Here is a 17450-nt window from a genome sequence, read left to right on the forward strand (position 1 = left end):
TCTATAAAAACGCCTTGGGCAAAAGGTGTAGATCACAAATTTTTTGAGGTTGTTTGGTCATGCAGAGCTACAGATAAAGATTAAGGTTAACAAAGGGTTTAGTCCAAAACCTTTGGCTGAAGGAAGAAAGAACTTGAGAGCTGGCAAGAATTAATGTGCATACTCTCGCACCCTCGCACCCAAAAGGGTGCGAGAGTATGCACATCATAGAGGCTAATGGTGCAGTGTCTGTACGGTAGTTCGACTAGCTATTCATAAGCCTTCTCTCTCTCTCTGTGAACGAAGTGGATGATGCCATGGAAACTTTCTGTACATGGGGCACATCTTTGATTTCCACTTAAATGTTGAATGTTGAAATGATAGTTACACTATATATATATATATATATATATATATATATATATATATATATATATATATATATATATATATATATATGTATATACTGTATAAATATATATATATACACTATAAATAAAACATATATATATATGTGTGTGTATGTATATCTGCTCGTGTCAAACACAAGATCTTCCTTTTACTAGACATATAGTTTAATAAACTAGTTCTGCTGAAGGATTCAGTGCCTTAAAATACAAAAACTACTAAAACATCGGAATACCTCTTGAAAAGTTCGGTCAACTTCGGAGATATGATTGAGCTACAGGGCAAAGTATAGCCTTGAAATGAACCACTTCTTACAAAGACCAGCACATGTTTCCGAATAAGCCGCGTGCGAGCGATAGGATTCGGCCATTTATTTTTATCTTACATAACTTCATCAGTAAATGCTAGACATAACGTGAGACCTCGACGAGCTATTTAATGCCCCCTCACATAAACATCCAAAATTATATAATGCAGTATGGTTTGGTATGACATTTCTACCAACTCTGCGCTTGTTCCCTGAGCACTGAGGAGGTTGACTGCCATAACATGATGTCATATGAATTGCCTACGTAGCTGCTTAAATAAATGTCATTGATACTGCAGACGTACATATTTTCATTAATATTGCAGTGTGTGTTGAAAGAGCAACAGTATTTTGGCTGTGAACGCTCTTCAGGCCAAGAAAATGCAGTATGAGTGATGGCAAGGTTGTCAGACTGGCCCTGTCGTGCATTCAAATATTGTCTGTTCCACACTAAAGTGCAGTAAGGTATTGTATGTCAGTCCTTTCAACCCATCATAACATCGAAAATATGTATATCAACTTAAATCTGCTGTCTACAGTGCTACAAGTAGAGCCTGCATATATTGACTTGGCTCTAAGCTAATAGTTGTGCCCCGTGGCCGTTTGGAGCGCTGTGCACCTTGCCTTAAATGTAACAAACATGGCGTCCACTTATAATCTAATGGGAAGTCTGGAAGAGACGCGGCTCGTGTATATAAGCTCTGTTTCCATGACTAATATAAATTTGAAATGCGTTAAGCTTCAAATTTAAAAAATAAAATTTGTGTAGCCCTACTGATGGGAATGGATTCCCGGGAAGGTTGGTGTAAATAAGTAAGAGACATAATTGCCAGTCTTCTTTGTGTGTTTATATATATATATATATATATATATATATATATATATATATATATATATATATATATATATATGTATATATATATACATATACATACATACATATATATATATGTATAAAGAAGATTGTCAATTATGTCTCTTGCTTTTTTACACGAACCTTCCCGTGATCCATTCCCATCATTAGGCTACATAGATTTCTTTAAATTTGAAATTTTAAAAATTTCAGATTTATATTACTCATGGAAATTCACTTCACACTTATTTAATAGTCCCAAAATACATTTTTGGGACTAATGCAGGTGATTTTCAGCAAATTTGGTTGAATTTTAGTTGGAAATGGTATGTGAGGATTCCTCATTGAGGGACAGAGAACTAGGAGGAACTGAGCTTCTTCGTTCTGCAGAATAAGTCTCCCAGATTATTCCAGCAGAATTACATTCTTGTAGCCTTCTCAAGAATAGATCTAGATATCTGACTATTTGCTCGCATGACAAAGATCTAGGACATTTTCACCAAGGGACATATATATATATATATATATATATATATATATATATATATATATATATATATATATATATATATATATATATATATATATATATATTCTTATACAGTATGTCCCTTGATGAAAATTCATCTTGTACTAATCTTAGTCATGCGGGCAGATAGTCAGATATCTAGATCTGTTATTCTAAATCCTACAAGAAGGTAACTCTGTTGGAATAATCTAGAAGACCGACTCTGCAGAACGAAGAAACTAAGTTTCTTCTAGTATGCTATGTCCCTTGATGAAGATTTCTCTTATATTAGATCTTTGCCTTGCAAGCAAATAGTCGGATATCTAGATCTATTCTTCCAGAGAGCGAGCTAAAAGAAGGTAATTTTGTTGGAATAATCTACAAAACAGCTGTAAAAAACCGAAAGTTAATCCTTTTCTCATAAAATGGGCAACCTCAGCCGCGGCGTAAAAACCCATAGGTTAATGCCTATGCACATGAAAAAAGGCAACCATTGGCGCCGTGTAAAAAGGGCAACACCTGGCGCAGCATAAAAACCGTAAGCTAATGCCTTTGCCATTAAAAGAGGGCAACCTCTGGTGAAGTGCAAAAACCTGTCAGTTGATGCCTTTGTACATATAAAAGGCAACCTCTGGCATGACTTAAAAACCCATAAAAAAGGCAACCCGTCGCGCAGCGTAAAAATCTGAAACTTATCTCTTCGAACATAAAAAAGCCAAACTAATTGTCCAGCATAAAAACCTTTAAGTTAATGCCATTGTTCATAAAAAAATGTAACCTCTTGTTCAGAGTAAAAACAGGCAAGCCAACAACTTTGTACATAAAACAAAGGCAACCTCTGCCATCGCGTAAAAACCCTTAAGTTAAAGCTTTTATTTTTTTGTCAATACGAAGACATTACCTTTTGGGTTTTTTGTTGCGTTAGAGGTCACCTTTCGCTTATACAAAGATCTTACCTTAGGGTATTTTATGCCATACCAGAGGTTGCCTCTTGTTTGTACAAAATATTACCCTACGGGAATTAATGCCACACCAATGGTTGACTTTTATTTGTATAAAGATATTATCTTATCGGTTTTGATGTCACACCAGAGGTTGCCTTTCATTTGTACAAAGATACTATTTCACTGGATTTTATGCCACACCAGAGGTTGCCTTTTGTCTTACAAGTCTTTGTGCCACACCAGAGCTTGCCTTTTAGTTTTCTGTAAAAGAAAACTATTGTGACGGCTCTGTCTGTCTGTCCGCACTTTTTCTGTCCGCCCTCAGATCTTAAAAATTACTACGGCTAGAGGGCTGCAAATTGGTGTGTTGATCATCCACCCTCCAATCATCAAGCATACCAAATTGCAGCCCTCTAGCCTCAGTAGTTTTTATTTTATTTAAGGTTAAAGTTAGCCATAATCATACTTCTGGTACCGCTATAGGTACCAACAACTCAGGCCACCACCGGACCGTGGCTGAGTTTCATGGGCCACGGCTGAGAGTTTCATGGGCCGTGACTGAAAGTTTCATACAGAAAACTCGCTTGTGCCAAAGAAACTTCTGCGCATTTTTTGCTTGTTTTCTCTTATAACGACATTACCTTATCGATTTTTACGCCGCGCCGCAGGTTTTTTTTTTTTTTTTTTTTTTACAAAGATTTTTACAGATTCTTGTGTCGTGTAAGAGGTTGCCTGTTATTTGGATAAGGATTACCTTGCCGATTTTTATGCCACGCCAGAACAATTTTTTTATGTACCACACCTTACCGGTTTTCAAAGTCGATGAGAATTATTTTGACTTACGAGACAAAGTTTCCTTTATTCAACCATAATGATTTCATTAAAGAGTTTCATAAATAAGACAATGATTAATGCATCTGGCCAATTATGAACTCCATTTACTTAACGTTTAGTAATTTTTTAAAGGCTCAACTTCTCTTGATTGTTTACATTTAATACTATAACATTGTCAATGCATCTTGTTAATGTTTTTTTGTATCTGCTCTTGGCAATTTGCTTACAACCAAAATCTGAAATAAAATGTTATGATGATTGTTATTTGGCATGGGCAAACATTCCTATGGAATATGCCTATATGATCATCACCATACAAAGCTAGTTTCCAAAAATCGGTCTCTGATGTGTAAAAAAAAAAAAAGAAGTAAAATAACAAATAAATATAAACCGAGGATCAGATAAATATACCGCGGGGTGAAAAAAAAACGAAAGCAGTTATATATGGCGCTTCTCAGCAGTATTAGAGCCTCTATTCAAATTACGATCATCATAAATGATACTATTTCGAATAAATTTATTCAGCGATATATCTCTATTCGTAATGAAGTCTTTCTTTCGATGAAACTAAATTGGCTTAATGAAATCTTTTTATTTTTACTAACCTTACGGTGAGGAACATTTCAATGAGAACGGGACGATATTCTGAAACACAGGGTCTAAGCTCAGTGAGCAGACCGTATCGATATGTTTTGGATACAGAGTTCCGCCACCTTGAGACAAAAAAACCAAGGTCATAATAGACTGCTTAGGAAGGCAAGATGACCATGGCCCTGCTTCTTAAAAAGAGATATTTTGAAAGATTTAGTGCACATCGATAGAGCTGCAGGTGTTGCAAGTTCTACTGTGGCTGAACCTCCTCGAACGCAGAGTACGACCCTCATTCGTAAAATAATCTTTAATGGGCTTCATACTTTGTAAGAAAAGCAAAATAGCCACTGAACTGCGAGACGCAGAGGTACAAAACAGTAAATTATGAGCTTTGTATGCAACGTATTCAGCTTAGCATTGCATGTGGTCACTTGACTGTCAAATCAGACCAATTTCAGGACATCCTGCGTATTAACTTTGTGGACAGTTTCAGCCAATTGACGTGGCTGCAGAAAGAACAGCTGACGTTATTTTGTTTTGCTTCTTAAATGTCTCAGTCCGTTGCTTAAAGTCGGCTTCCGCTAAAGAGATATTAATTTATTTAGTGTTTAAATATCGTAACCCATTAAACTTTGCTTCGGTTAAATGGAGAGAAGTGAGGTAAAAGATAGCCTAATCTTTAAAAATACACGGGAAAATAAATCACTACTGTTTTGTTATTATAATCCATGGCTTCCGCTAATGCAGAGAATACTGTGGTAACAAACATGAAGTCTTTACAAATAAGCAAAAACGTTAATGTTGACTGATGCCAAGCAGCTCAATCCATTGCTTAATTTCAAGGTCCGATAAGCACGGCAAAATACGAAGACATACGGTAATCAATTTTCAAAATATATATAAAAGTAAATTATGCCTATTCATTTTTTTCTATTTTTCATATTCATCATAACAAGTTTACATCATTTCTCGGATGCAGCTTCACACCTGGAGTTTTAACATCTTTAATGTTTATAAATGTTCCTTACAGTATTTTTGAACCCTCACACTTGAATGCGTATATACCTTGGCACTATGTGAATAACAATCTCATGCATTATGCTCTCATGCTAACTGAGTATTATGGGATCGACTGTACTGCTGTGTACAAAACAATAACAATACAATTCATAACTTCAATATGTTCAATCATTTGGCATGTTTACTGAATTACCATCATTATTGTTATAACTATCATCAGTATATTTGTAGTAGTAGTAGTAGCAGCAAAATTAAATCGCCATTGTTCCTGGCAAAATCATAACTAACGAATATTTCACTTTCTAACAACGACAACCGAAAATCATATAAATCTAATATTACCCTTTGGAAGTTAATCTTCAAATGAAATCTGCACTTGCAATTTTCTTCGATTCTTTATTATAACTTTAAAAAGAAACATTTCCCTTCACTGTAAATCCCATTTCTCCAATATCAGAAATCCCTGTCATTCCTCCTTTACTTCAAAGGTCATTTCATTCGGTGTACCTCATGTACGCAGTTTCTAAAATTAGATTTAACAAGTCATAGGAAGAACTGACGTCAATAATGCCTTGCATAGGATTTCCCAACAATGTAGAGATTCCTCTTTGTGTGTTCAATTTTTTCTTAATAGCTTCACTTCCTTCTAGTGGATCGTTGCCCACAGCATCAGTTGTGGGGTTAAATCATCTGGACTGGCACTATTGTTAAGCTGTTAACAGTTCTTATTTTTAGTTTCACTTTTATTTCTCAGTCGTTTGAATCTGCTGGAGAGTAATTAGAAATAAAATGAATGACTCTTTGCAAGAATGAAGGAAATAGATATTATTACTTACTGTTGGCATTAATAGTATTATTGTACCAAAACTCGGCCAAATGTGGGAATGCGGAGAGTAATTACGAGAAACATAAATACAAATAATAATAGGAAAATTAATTAGAAAATAATTGTAAAGCAGCACTGCAACCTTACTTGAAATTTCATGCACCCTCATTTGTAACAACGTCAAAAGCATTCCGGTGCGACACGTAAGGAAGCTGACATTCTGGGGGGCTTGTAGCACCACTCACAGAAGGGAACTGAAGACAGAAAATGTCCTTCTTGATGACTTAATTCACAAACAGCAGGGTTAAAAAAGAGGAAACGTCACCTCATACAAATTTTCCTCTCAGATAAAGTGCCTAGCGTATCCTGACTTCCAGATGAGAGAACAGTAATCATTACAAGAATGATGAATTTGAATCGGGTTACATAAATATTTCGTGTCTACTACGATACACTTTACCACTAATACACAGGTTTCTGGCAGCACTTCAACGTAAGTGATATTATGCCCATCACTCAGCAGCGTGTTATCAACTCACAATGACTTCTGAGGTCGAAGAGTAGTGTAAGTAGATCGGGTAATCAGTTTAACATTGGTTTTCCGAGAGGTGAGTAAAAATACACCTAATGCTTGCATCATTAAAGACAAAAATAAGTCATGCTTGTTCTCAAAGCAAATGGCCTATAAAACGCACGTCGTACGTATAAATAACAATACAACTATTTATATTCTAGTATGAGGTTATACTCAAGATAATGCTTTGAATACTCGGTCCACCACAAAATACTCTAGTTGCACTCAAGTAAAAACTAAGAGACATTGCCCTTCTTGTCGTTGTAAATACAGATAAAAGACTTCAATAACACGAACAATATATTTCGTAACATCCACCGTCTTGGTTCCCCGCATATACAGTATAAAACAGGATCGCCTCTTTAGTTGTCGATTTTCAAGTCATATTTTCTGTTTTCCGACATTACTGACACCAACAGCTAGCCCGCTTTTGATAAATGTGCGTCAATGAAGACATCAGCTTGTGATAAACATGTCTAAAATTTATAAGTTCTTACAGGGACTTTCACGATCTATCCCGTCAAAACGGCGGCTATATTTAAGGGCTTTTGTAGCTGCAGGTAATAAGGTTACTCTGCATTTTCTCTTGTAAGATTTTGTCAACGTTACATATGAAACTCATTGTCCGTTGACGATCTGTTACACGGAAGAAAAAACACATATATGGATACACACTGCGTTTCACACAATAGTATTGTCATCATTGACTGAATATTTATTCCTATTTATTTTTCTTCAAACTTTTACTCAGATTTCCAGGTTTCTTTTCCATTCATTTAAGTTGTCGACTAATTTCTGCGCCCATGACCCCAACTGCAATCTCACTGCCATTACAAAACATTGCAATGATTTACATTCGCCCCAAAATCAGGAGACTAAAGCTTTAAGTACGAAAATACATTACCCTAATTAGGAATAACTTAAACCACCCGAAAAGGTAACTGGAGTTTGTCCTATGGGTTGACCAAAGAGTCGAAAGGCCCTGTACGCTTCGGGCGAATCACCTCCGAGAGAGAGAGAGAGAGAGAGAGAGAGAGAGAGAGAGAGAGAGAGAGAGAGAGAGAGAGACAATTCAGATGATTTAATCCGACAGCTGATGCTGTGGGCAACGATCCGCTAGAAGGAAGTGAAACGATTAAGAAAAAATTGAACACACAAAGAGGAATCTCTAAACCACTGGGAAATCCTATGTAAGTCCAATCTATTATTGTCGCTTGGAAAACTTAATCTTTTAATAAGGAGACATTCCACTATACACAAGCAATACACATATACACAATATATATACATATATATATATATATATACATACTGTATATATATATATATATATATATATATATATATATATATATATATATATATATATATAGATATATAATATATATATATATGATTTATATATATATATATATATATATATATATATATATATATATATATATATATATATATATATATATATATCATCTTCTTATCTTTCTTCTTTGTCTTTAGCCTTTACCCATCTCTATATGGGGTCGCTGTTCCGTGTAAGCCTTCTCCATCTTCTTCTATCTTGCGTATCCTGTTCTCCTAACCCTTTTTCCCGCATGTCATTTGCTACGTTATCTTTCCATCTGAATCTTGGCCTTCCCCTCCTCCTCCCCCTCCCAACCATCTCCATGTCCATGACCCTTCTACACACATGATCCTCCTCTCTCCGCATGACATGACCAAAACTGCAATCTTCTTTGATGAATCTTCTTTGACACTTCTACCACTTTGACTGCCCCTCTAATATAATCGTTTCTGATCCTATCCTTTCTCGTGACTCCGCACATCCATCTCAACACCCTCATCTCTGCCACTTCCAACTTCCTTTCTTGAACCTTCTTTGTTGACCACGTCTCAGTCCCATTCACCATCGCTGGTCTAACTACACTTTTATAAAACCTTCCTTTTACTCTTGCACTAACTCTCTTGTCGCACAATATTCCCGATGATCTCCTCCAATTTCATCTAAGCACACTGTATCCTGTGGTTTATTTCTGAGTCCATGCCACCATCATCCATCACACAGGACCCAAGGTACTTGAAAGTGATAACCCTCTTGATGTCGTCTAAGCCTAATTTAACTGCACCCTGTTTTCCTTCCCCTCCCATCCACAGATATTCTGTCTTAGCTCCGCGTATCCTTAAACCTCGATCTTCAAGTGTTTGTCTCCACAACTCTAGTTTTATCTCCACCCCTTCTCTAGTCAGGTCCACCAATACAACATCATCAGCAAACATTACACCCCACGGGACTTTTTCTCTGACATCTGATGTAATAACATCCATCACAAGGTCAAAGATGTAGGGACTGAGAGTTGAACCTTGATGTAAACCAACTCTTACACTAAACTTTTCTGTTGTTCCCACAGTGCTCCTTACCTGAGTGGTAACCTCTGCATACATATCCTGGACTACTTTAACATACTTTGCCTTAGTGCAACAATTGCATATACTGTACCCTTTCCCGGCATAAACCCGAATTGTTCTTCACTTATTGTTGTTTCATTCCTTATTCTTTTCTCTATAATTCGTTCATATATCTTCATAGTATGAGATATCAATTTTATCCCTCTGTAATTTGTGCAGTCTTGTATATCACCCTTTCCCTTATATATTGGAACCATAATACTATTTCTGCAGCTGTCCGGCATTTTTTCTTGGCGGTAGACCTTTGAAAAGAGGTCCTAGAGTGTATCAACCCCTTCTCCTCCCAAGCATTTCCACAACTCAACTGGTATACCATCAGGTCCAACGGCCTTTCCATTTTTCATTTTGTCAAGTGCTCTCTTCACTTCTTCTCTGGTGATATCTGGAACTGCTCTTACTCGTGGGTTTCCCTCTTCCCTTATCCTTCTGGGGTTCTCTTTGTTTAATAGCTTCTCAAAATGATACTTCCATCTTGCTCTTATACATTCTCCCCTTGACAAAACTCTTCCATTTCGGTCCTTGATCTGCTTGATGTGCGTCAGATCTTTAGTTGCTCTGTCTCTTCTTTTTGCTATGTTGTAGATTATCTTCTGACCCTCTGATGTTTCTACTTTCTCATACATCTCATTTATTCCTTCTGCCTTTGCCCTTGCCACAGCCCTTTTTGCTTCTTTATTTGCGATTTTCCAAGCCATTTCATTTTCCACAGATTCATCCTTTTCATATATTATCCTTGCTTCTCGTTTCCTTTTTACCTTATCTTGAGTATCTTGGTTCACCCGCCAGCTATCCTTATCATTACTCTACCTGATGTTTTCCCTAATAGCTTCTCTGCTGTTCTCAGTATCATTGTGCAATTTTCTACCCACCAGATGTTCACATCATCTGCTACTCTAATGCTGTGCAGGACCTTTTCTTTAAAACTCTGTCTCATCTCTTGGTCTTTTAGCATCCACCACTTTATCTTGGGCTGCACCATAGGTTTCCCCTCTGCAACCTGCCATATCAAAAAATCAGACACAACTAACCTATGTTGTGGGATAACAGTTTCTCCCTTTATGATCTTACCGTTCTTTACCTTCACCAGATGATTTCTTCTACACAACAGAAAATCTATTTGCGTCTGTCTCCCTCCACTACTGTATGCTGCGTAATTTTTGCTTGTAAAAAAGGCGCTGTTTACTGCCAAATCAAAAGATAATGCAAAATCTACTACAAGTTCTCCTTCTTCATTCATTTCTCCCATTCCATGTCCCCCATGAATCCTACGTATATTTTCCCGACTGAGTACAGTGTGTCCATTCAGGTCACCTCCAATCACCAGTCTTTCTTCCATTTCTGTTGATGTAATCATCTCATCCATCTCCCTCCAGAATCTATTTTTAACTTCATCACAGCCCCCTTGTGGCGAATAAGCACTGACTACATTTAGAATGTGTCCCCCACAGCACAGTTTCACTTTCATTATTCTACAGCTTTTTCTTTCAACCTCAACTACATTTTCCTTCATTCCCTTACTAAGAACAACCCCAACTCCATTCCCCTTTCATTAGTTCCACTATACAGCATCTTAAATCCACTACCAATCTCTCTTGCCTTGTTTCCCTTCCACCTTGTCTCTTGCACACGCAAGATATCAATTTTCCTTCTCTCCATAATATCTGCCACCTCCCTACTTCGTCCGGTCATGGTGCCAACACTCAGAGTTCCAATTCTAAGCTCCTTGACGAGGTAGCCCTTGCCCATCTATCGGGTGGGTCAGGCGAAGCCCGCCTGCGTCGCGTGAACAGGGTACGCCCTGGCCTTCTCTTGACTGTTCCTGGCTACTATCCATGGTTTTGGCAGAGGTTTCACGGCCGGATGGCTTTTCTGCCACCAACCCTCACCATTTACTTGGGCTTGTTGGGACCGGCATAAAGTTATGCTGGCTTGCACCCCCTATGGCTGGTTTATATATATATATATATATATATATATATATATATATATATATATATATATATATATATATACGTATATAAACTAATCTGCGAACATTCATTCTCGTCCCAAGTGAAAAACACGAACTGGTTCGATTTTGGCATCTCTCTTCATGTCTCTTGAAAGGTTCCCTTTAGATTATCTTCATTAATAAAATTACCTGAAGAATAAGTTACTTGGCTATGGCACAGCAACAATAGGATTACATTTGTATGCTAACACTGCTATAGTTTCCAATGTGAAATTCTAAACCTTACCTTGCCCAAATGATTTTCAGTTGTATTCGTTCGCACGAGATTTGAGGAGAAATGTCACTTGAGAAGAAAAGTGGTGATTTATGAGAGAGTCCCATATATGTGAGTACTTGAAAGATGCAAAAGAAAAAGAAGAGGCGACCCACGTCAAGAGAAGCTACCGGAATCCCTTGGCCCAGTGAAGTAACCAAACGGTTATAGAAGAGTACAAATGCCACGCAGCTGTTAGTTTTGAAGGTAAAGTGGGAGGAGCTAACTCTGCATCGGGAGGAGTTACGATAATGGGCGGAGCCGATTTACTACCGCAAACCAATTTACTACTGCTAACACTGAAAAGAATATAAAGACAAATTGATAAACAGATGAATTCATATGCTCATCAACACCAACCAACGGATGAATTTATTCATAAAAAAAGAAAGCAATATGTCATGAACACCGAGCAATGTTGTGTAGATTTTAGTCATCAAAAATGTAAGTGACAACTGACCTTCACAGACAGTTGGACTATAAGTGGGTTGCTTTGGAAATAAAGTATGTTGGGTAAGAACGATCCACGTGTAGTTTGATCACGTATGGTTTTAGTTTAGTTTCGCAGCAAACTGTTGAAATGGCTTTTATGGTTATTTAAAGAACCAATTAAGGAAACTTTCACTCTGACGACACATTTAATACTAATGGCTTAATAAAAACAGTATTTACCTATTTCTACTTAAAATAAATTTCGAATCAAAACAAATTTGTTCAAATACTGAAAGGAAATAGCAAATAAGAAAGATGTGTACCTTTATAAAAGTTGGAACGATGAGTACTTGCACGTCTACGGAAACACACACACACACACACACACACACGTCCTGTGAAATTGTGAAGGTTGACTACACAGGAGGTTTCATCCCGATTCAGCATATACAGTTCGAGACAGTGACCTTGATTATACCGTGTATTCTTTCGAGCCGCTCACTGGGGAGAACACTGATTGATATATATATATATATATATATATATATATATATATATATATATATATATACATACATACATACATACATATATATACATACATAAATATATATATATACATATATATATATATTGTTACGTTCTGGCTCCGGTTGGAAGAGTGAAATTGGATTTTGAATGTAATTTGCCTTAGGAGCCAACACCTGGAGCTCAGAATGCAAACAATAAATGTAATTACTAAGATTACTTATCTTGATATTACATCTATTCAACAGGGACTGGGAAGGTCGCCTTTCAAACCAGTCAAGTAACTTTAAATTGAATTTATTTACAAGCAGAGCAATCAGAAAATTAATATGAAATGACTAACTGAGCAGCAAACAAGGCACATGCAATGTGCAATAAAAGTAAGACTGCGTAGCAAATAAATAAATCTGGGAAGGGCTGCAGCCCTGAAAGATTTTGACATGCAAATGAAAACCACTGCTGTTGAGACTGGCTGATAAATAATAGATTTTAGCACAACGTGAATGCAGGAGGGGGGCCGATCATGTTTCCCTGGACCGCTGATAGTCAGAAGACTCTTGCATGCAACAAGGTGGCAGTTAAACGTCTACGGGCAGGGGCAGAAAACTCAAGAGCCAGATAACTGGATTCTTATTGCACCTGTGCATGGAGCTCGCTTGCAAAAGATGAATTCTGGCCACAGAAGTCCCGACACATGGCCAGTGTAAAGAGAGAGGACAGCACCAGCTTGGCGCTATTGTGGTCTGATGAGGAGTGGCGAGAGAGGTCACCGAGGCGTCCCCATTCAATTTCTAGGGATGAGCACAGGACATCGGTCAATCTGGAAGGAGCGATAACAACCAGCACAAAGGTCGAAGGGAAATAGGTCATATAGTTAAGACTACTAAGGGTCAGCATAGCAGCCCAATTACAGTCCTGATTGGTCTTTTTTTCCAAACGGCTTTCTGTCTCCCAAAATCTTACAAAGCTGGGGTTAAGATGCCTGCACTTATCACCCCCCCCACCCTGTGGGGTCTCCCCAGCTACCATTAAATTTGATTTCCTATCTAACGGACTGGAGGGATGAATTTTCTAAATAGTGAATATATATATATATATATAAAATATATGTGTGTGCTTGTATGTATATGTGTGTTTATACATATATATATATATATATATATATATATATGTGTGTGTGTGTGTGTGTATATATATAGACACACATATAAATATATATACATATAAATATACATATATACAGTATGTAATATATATATGCATATATATATATATATATATATATATATATATACATATATATATATATGTATATATATATATATATATATATATATATATATATATATATATATATATATATATATATATATATAGAGAGAGAGAGAGAGAGAGAGAGAGAGAGAGAGAGAGAGAGAGAGTGTACACTTTGGCTAACATTTAGAGCACTTAACTCACGCTTCATAGGTGCTTGGATTGCTCCAGGCCTATCACTTAATGATCTACCTAGCCGTAAATAGATGCTAGTGCCTGCTTGGGTCAAGAAAAAGGGCATGGAGCTAGCGACCTTTTCCCAAAAGACTTGTTGACAACCCGGAAGGCTGTACCATTCAGTGGCTAGGACCTCCATACGGGATAAAAGATGTAAGGTGTTTGCGTGCGTATGAGTACGTACATATGTATGTACTGTATATATATACATATATATATATATATATATATATATATATATATATATATATATATATACACATACATATATATACATATATACCTATATATAAACATATAATCACCACAAAAAAACTGAACACCCCTTTTAAATGAACAAAAATCAGAACAATGTTATAAAAATGGAAAATAATAGGCAAAGTTTTTGTTTTACTACCTTTTATTTAATATTTTGACGTGTCTCCATTATTTTTAAGTACATCCCTTAATCGTTTTGGCATGGAATGAGCTAAATCTTTAAAATACAGTGCATCCTTTTCTTAAAACCAAAACTTCCTGGTCGCATTCAACTTCCCTCTTCCTCTCCCCGAGTGCTTCGCCTCTTCATCTCTCTCTCTCTTAACTCTGATCCTATTTCTAAGGTATGCAAATCAAAAGCCAGCTTACAGAGTAAAGTTTATTATGCAAATCTAACAACAAGTCAAGTAAAATGAAATTATGCATGCTAGATAATAACTCCCATTAAGCTACACCTCCTACAACCAACAAACTAAACAACTGCAAGGAAACATAACGGGTGGGAATTAATTCCCGTCTCCCACCAAGTCGCCAATTTTCTAAGTCCGCTATCCATAACTCTCAAAGTGAAGTCTGTTACCAGTTCCATTTCCCATATAGGGGTCTATATGTCATAAATGATTATGGTTTCTACCCTCTTCGAAACATCTGCAAGGAACAGAACCAACTCCACTAAAAAAAACATATACACACACACGCACACACACATATATATATATATGTGTGTGTGTGTGTGTGTGTGTTTCTGTGTATAATTGAATCACGAAGATATGGAACAGGATGAATGTATAAAGTAAATAAAGCCAAATGCCATGAAGAAAAAATGAAACGACGGAGTGTTGCCAGCCCTCTCGACTCACAGTCTGCTAGTGAAGGACCGTGTGTCGAAAGGCTTGCAAAACTCCATTGTTTCATTTTTCCTTCGTGGCATTTGCCTTTATTTATATATATATACATACATATATATATATATATATATATATATATATATATATATATATATAATATATATATATATATATATATATATATATATATATATAATGTATGTATGTGTATTTGGCAATTAGAATATCTAGTTAATATATATTATTTATATATATATATATATATATATATATATATATATATATATATATATATATATATATATATATATATATATATATATACACGAGTGAAATGTTAGGTTCTAATTAACACAGACTCATCTGTAAATACCTTTCACTGCAGATACAATACAAATAGTATGAAATAAGACAGAATTAATGCTAGTTCTAAAAATCATCCCTCAGAAAGCTCTGACGTCATTATCAGGCAGCAATTCTTTGATATCACGTAAACCGAGTCAAGTTCAGATTTTGGTGATGTTCATCAAGAGCAAGGGATAAAAACAAAATAATCGACGCATGGGATAAACCACTGCGAGAGAACGCAAACGTTTAGCTATTAGTAAAACCCAAAAGTGCATCCTGTAAGGTAATACTTCCTTTAGCTCAATATATTTTCGTTTGCTCGCATATGCATAATACATACACACACACACACACATATATATATATATATACATACATACATTTTAGATATACATATATGTGTGTGCGTGCCTGTGTGTGTGTGATTGTAAATATAGAGATATAATTATACATACACACACACAAGCACATATGTGTGTATATATATATATATATATATATATATATATATATATATATATATATATATATATATATATATATATATATATATGTCACGAAGTGCATCAAGTACCTGGTTATTACACAACTAGTCACAAAATCCAAAAATTTACCTCACTTCAGCCAGATACCTGAACCCTCATAACAATAAAATTACGACTGAGCACTCTAAAGGTAACAGCGATCCCTTTAAAACTTACTTAACACTTGAAAAATCAAACTAAGTTTATCAAGTTATGTGTGAGGTATTAAATATACCAGAGGAAAAGGGCATCACTCCATCAAACAACTATAATTCACTTCAGGAAAACTAAAGGAGAACAAGACATGCTTATCACTTTGCCATATGCACACACAAATAACCGTATTCACTGGTGGTCAACAAAATAAACACTGTGTTTAATCATTTTAAATACAAAAATTTATTTTTAACTTCAAAATTTATCATTAGAATTCACAATCTGAAAAACTTACCATTGCTTGAAAACAACACAAGATTGAATTAATTCTTAAACAAGATTAATTCACAAAACTAATTTATCAAGAAATTACGTTAGCTAAGCAAAATTTAAACTATTAAGAATTCTTTATCCTTTTGTCTGTTTTCATTACTGGCGTATAATTTGTGTATCTCTCATTTCAGAGGGACCCTATAGCGTGGAATCTTCTCGGACTGTGTCTGGAATCCCCCCAGTTTCATTCATCCCGTAGGAAATCCCCTTCAGGATCAATAATTTAATTGCATTTCTCTTTCCTGTACTAATGTTCTTTATGTAAATATACTCCTGTAAGTTTACCCACGTGTTTACGTAATATTTCCCTTTAGTAGTAACAGCCTTACGCTCATATGAAATTCTCCTTTTTTCTTGTTTTATGTTTCCCTGGACCCACAAAGTCAGAATCACAAGGTTAAAGTATCTGTAGTTGTTGCTACCTGTCTCACAGAAACTATCTCAAACCAGATTGTCCAGAAAAACATAAATAAATATAATATATATATATATATATATATATATATATATATATATATATATATATATATATATATATATATATATATATATATATATAGAGAGAGAGAGAGAGAGAGAGAGAGAGAGAGAGAGAGAGAGAGAGAGAATGGTCAAATTCTGGCTAATTTGTTTCACAGCTTTACCTGCGCTAGAACAAATCTATTAGAAACGTATGTTATTGTGATTCAAAATGCTTTCTTTTCCACATAACTACAAATAAATTTTCATCTTCCATTTCCATGATGTTGATGTAATTTTCCAATATACTTCAATGAGTATCATCAAAAGAACGAGCTTCTACTTTCAATAAAGACTTCGTTACAGTTGGTCTCTGAATCACTTGTTCATTCCAGCATATAAACTGAACAATGCACATACTAAAAGTGAGTCCAGGATTGTGAGTATGATCATCTGTTACAATTTTTAACTGGCCCCTTCCAAAACATACTGTTGGACATAT

General features: G+C 35.8%; 3 protein-coding genes across 5 annotated transcripts in view; all 3 read right to left on the reverse strand.

Moving 5' to 3' along the window:
• LOC136850139 (sodium-coupled monocarboxylate transporter 1-like) overlaps window positions 1-17450 on the reverse strand; it is a 180676-nt gene that overhangs the window by 19002 nt on the left and 144224 nt on the right. Inside the window, exon 1 of one of the 3 annotated variants that reach the window (XM_067123725.1) lies at window positions 11545-11684. The exons of the other annotated variants lie outside the window; for them this stretch is intronic. The gene's annotated coding sequence lies outside the window, so the exon portion shown is untranslated. Of the gene's footprint in view, window positions 1-11544; window positions 11685-17450 lie in introns of those variants that run through there. 3 annotated transcript variants of the gene reach the window in all.
• Window positions 9565-10002, reverse strand: LOC136849478 (uncharacterized). Its single transcript, XM_067122826.1, has one exon. The coding sequence runs from the start codon at window positions 10000-10002 to the stop codon at window positions 9565-9567; it is 438 nt and encodes a 145-aa protein (XP_066978927.1).
• LOC136849479 (craniofacial development protein 2-like) lies at window positions 10083-10772 on the reverse strand. The gene has a single exon (XM_067122827.1). It carries the CDS (start codon window positions 10770-10772, stop codon window positions 10083-10085), a length of 690 nt encoding a protein of 229 aa, XP_066978928.1.

This window comes from Macrobrachium rosenbergii, chromosome 21 (genome assembly GCF_040412425.1).
Source record: "Macrobrachium rosenbergii isolate ZJJX-2024 chromosome 21, ASM4041242v1, whole genome shotgun sequence".
Taxonomy (NCBI): domain Eukaryota; kingdom Metazoa; phylum Arthropoda; class Malacostraca; order Decapoda; family Palaemonidae; genus Macrobrachium; species Macrobrachium rosenbergii.

Excerpts from the sequence above, each read along its gene's own strand:
- LOC136849478 (XM_067122826.1), bottom strand. The coding sequence starts at position 10,002 with ATGGCTTGGAAAATCGCAAATAAAGAAGCAAAAAGGGCTGTGGCAAGG.
- LOC136849479 (XM_067122827.1), bottom strand. The coding sequence starts at position 10,772 with ATGAAAGTGAAACTGTGCTGTGGGGGACACATTCTAAATGTAGTCAGT.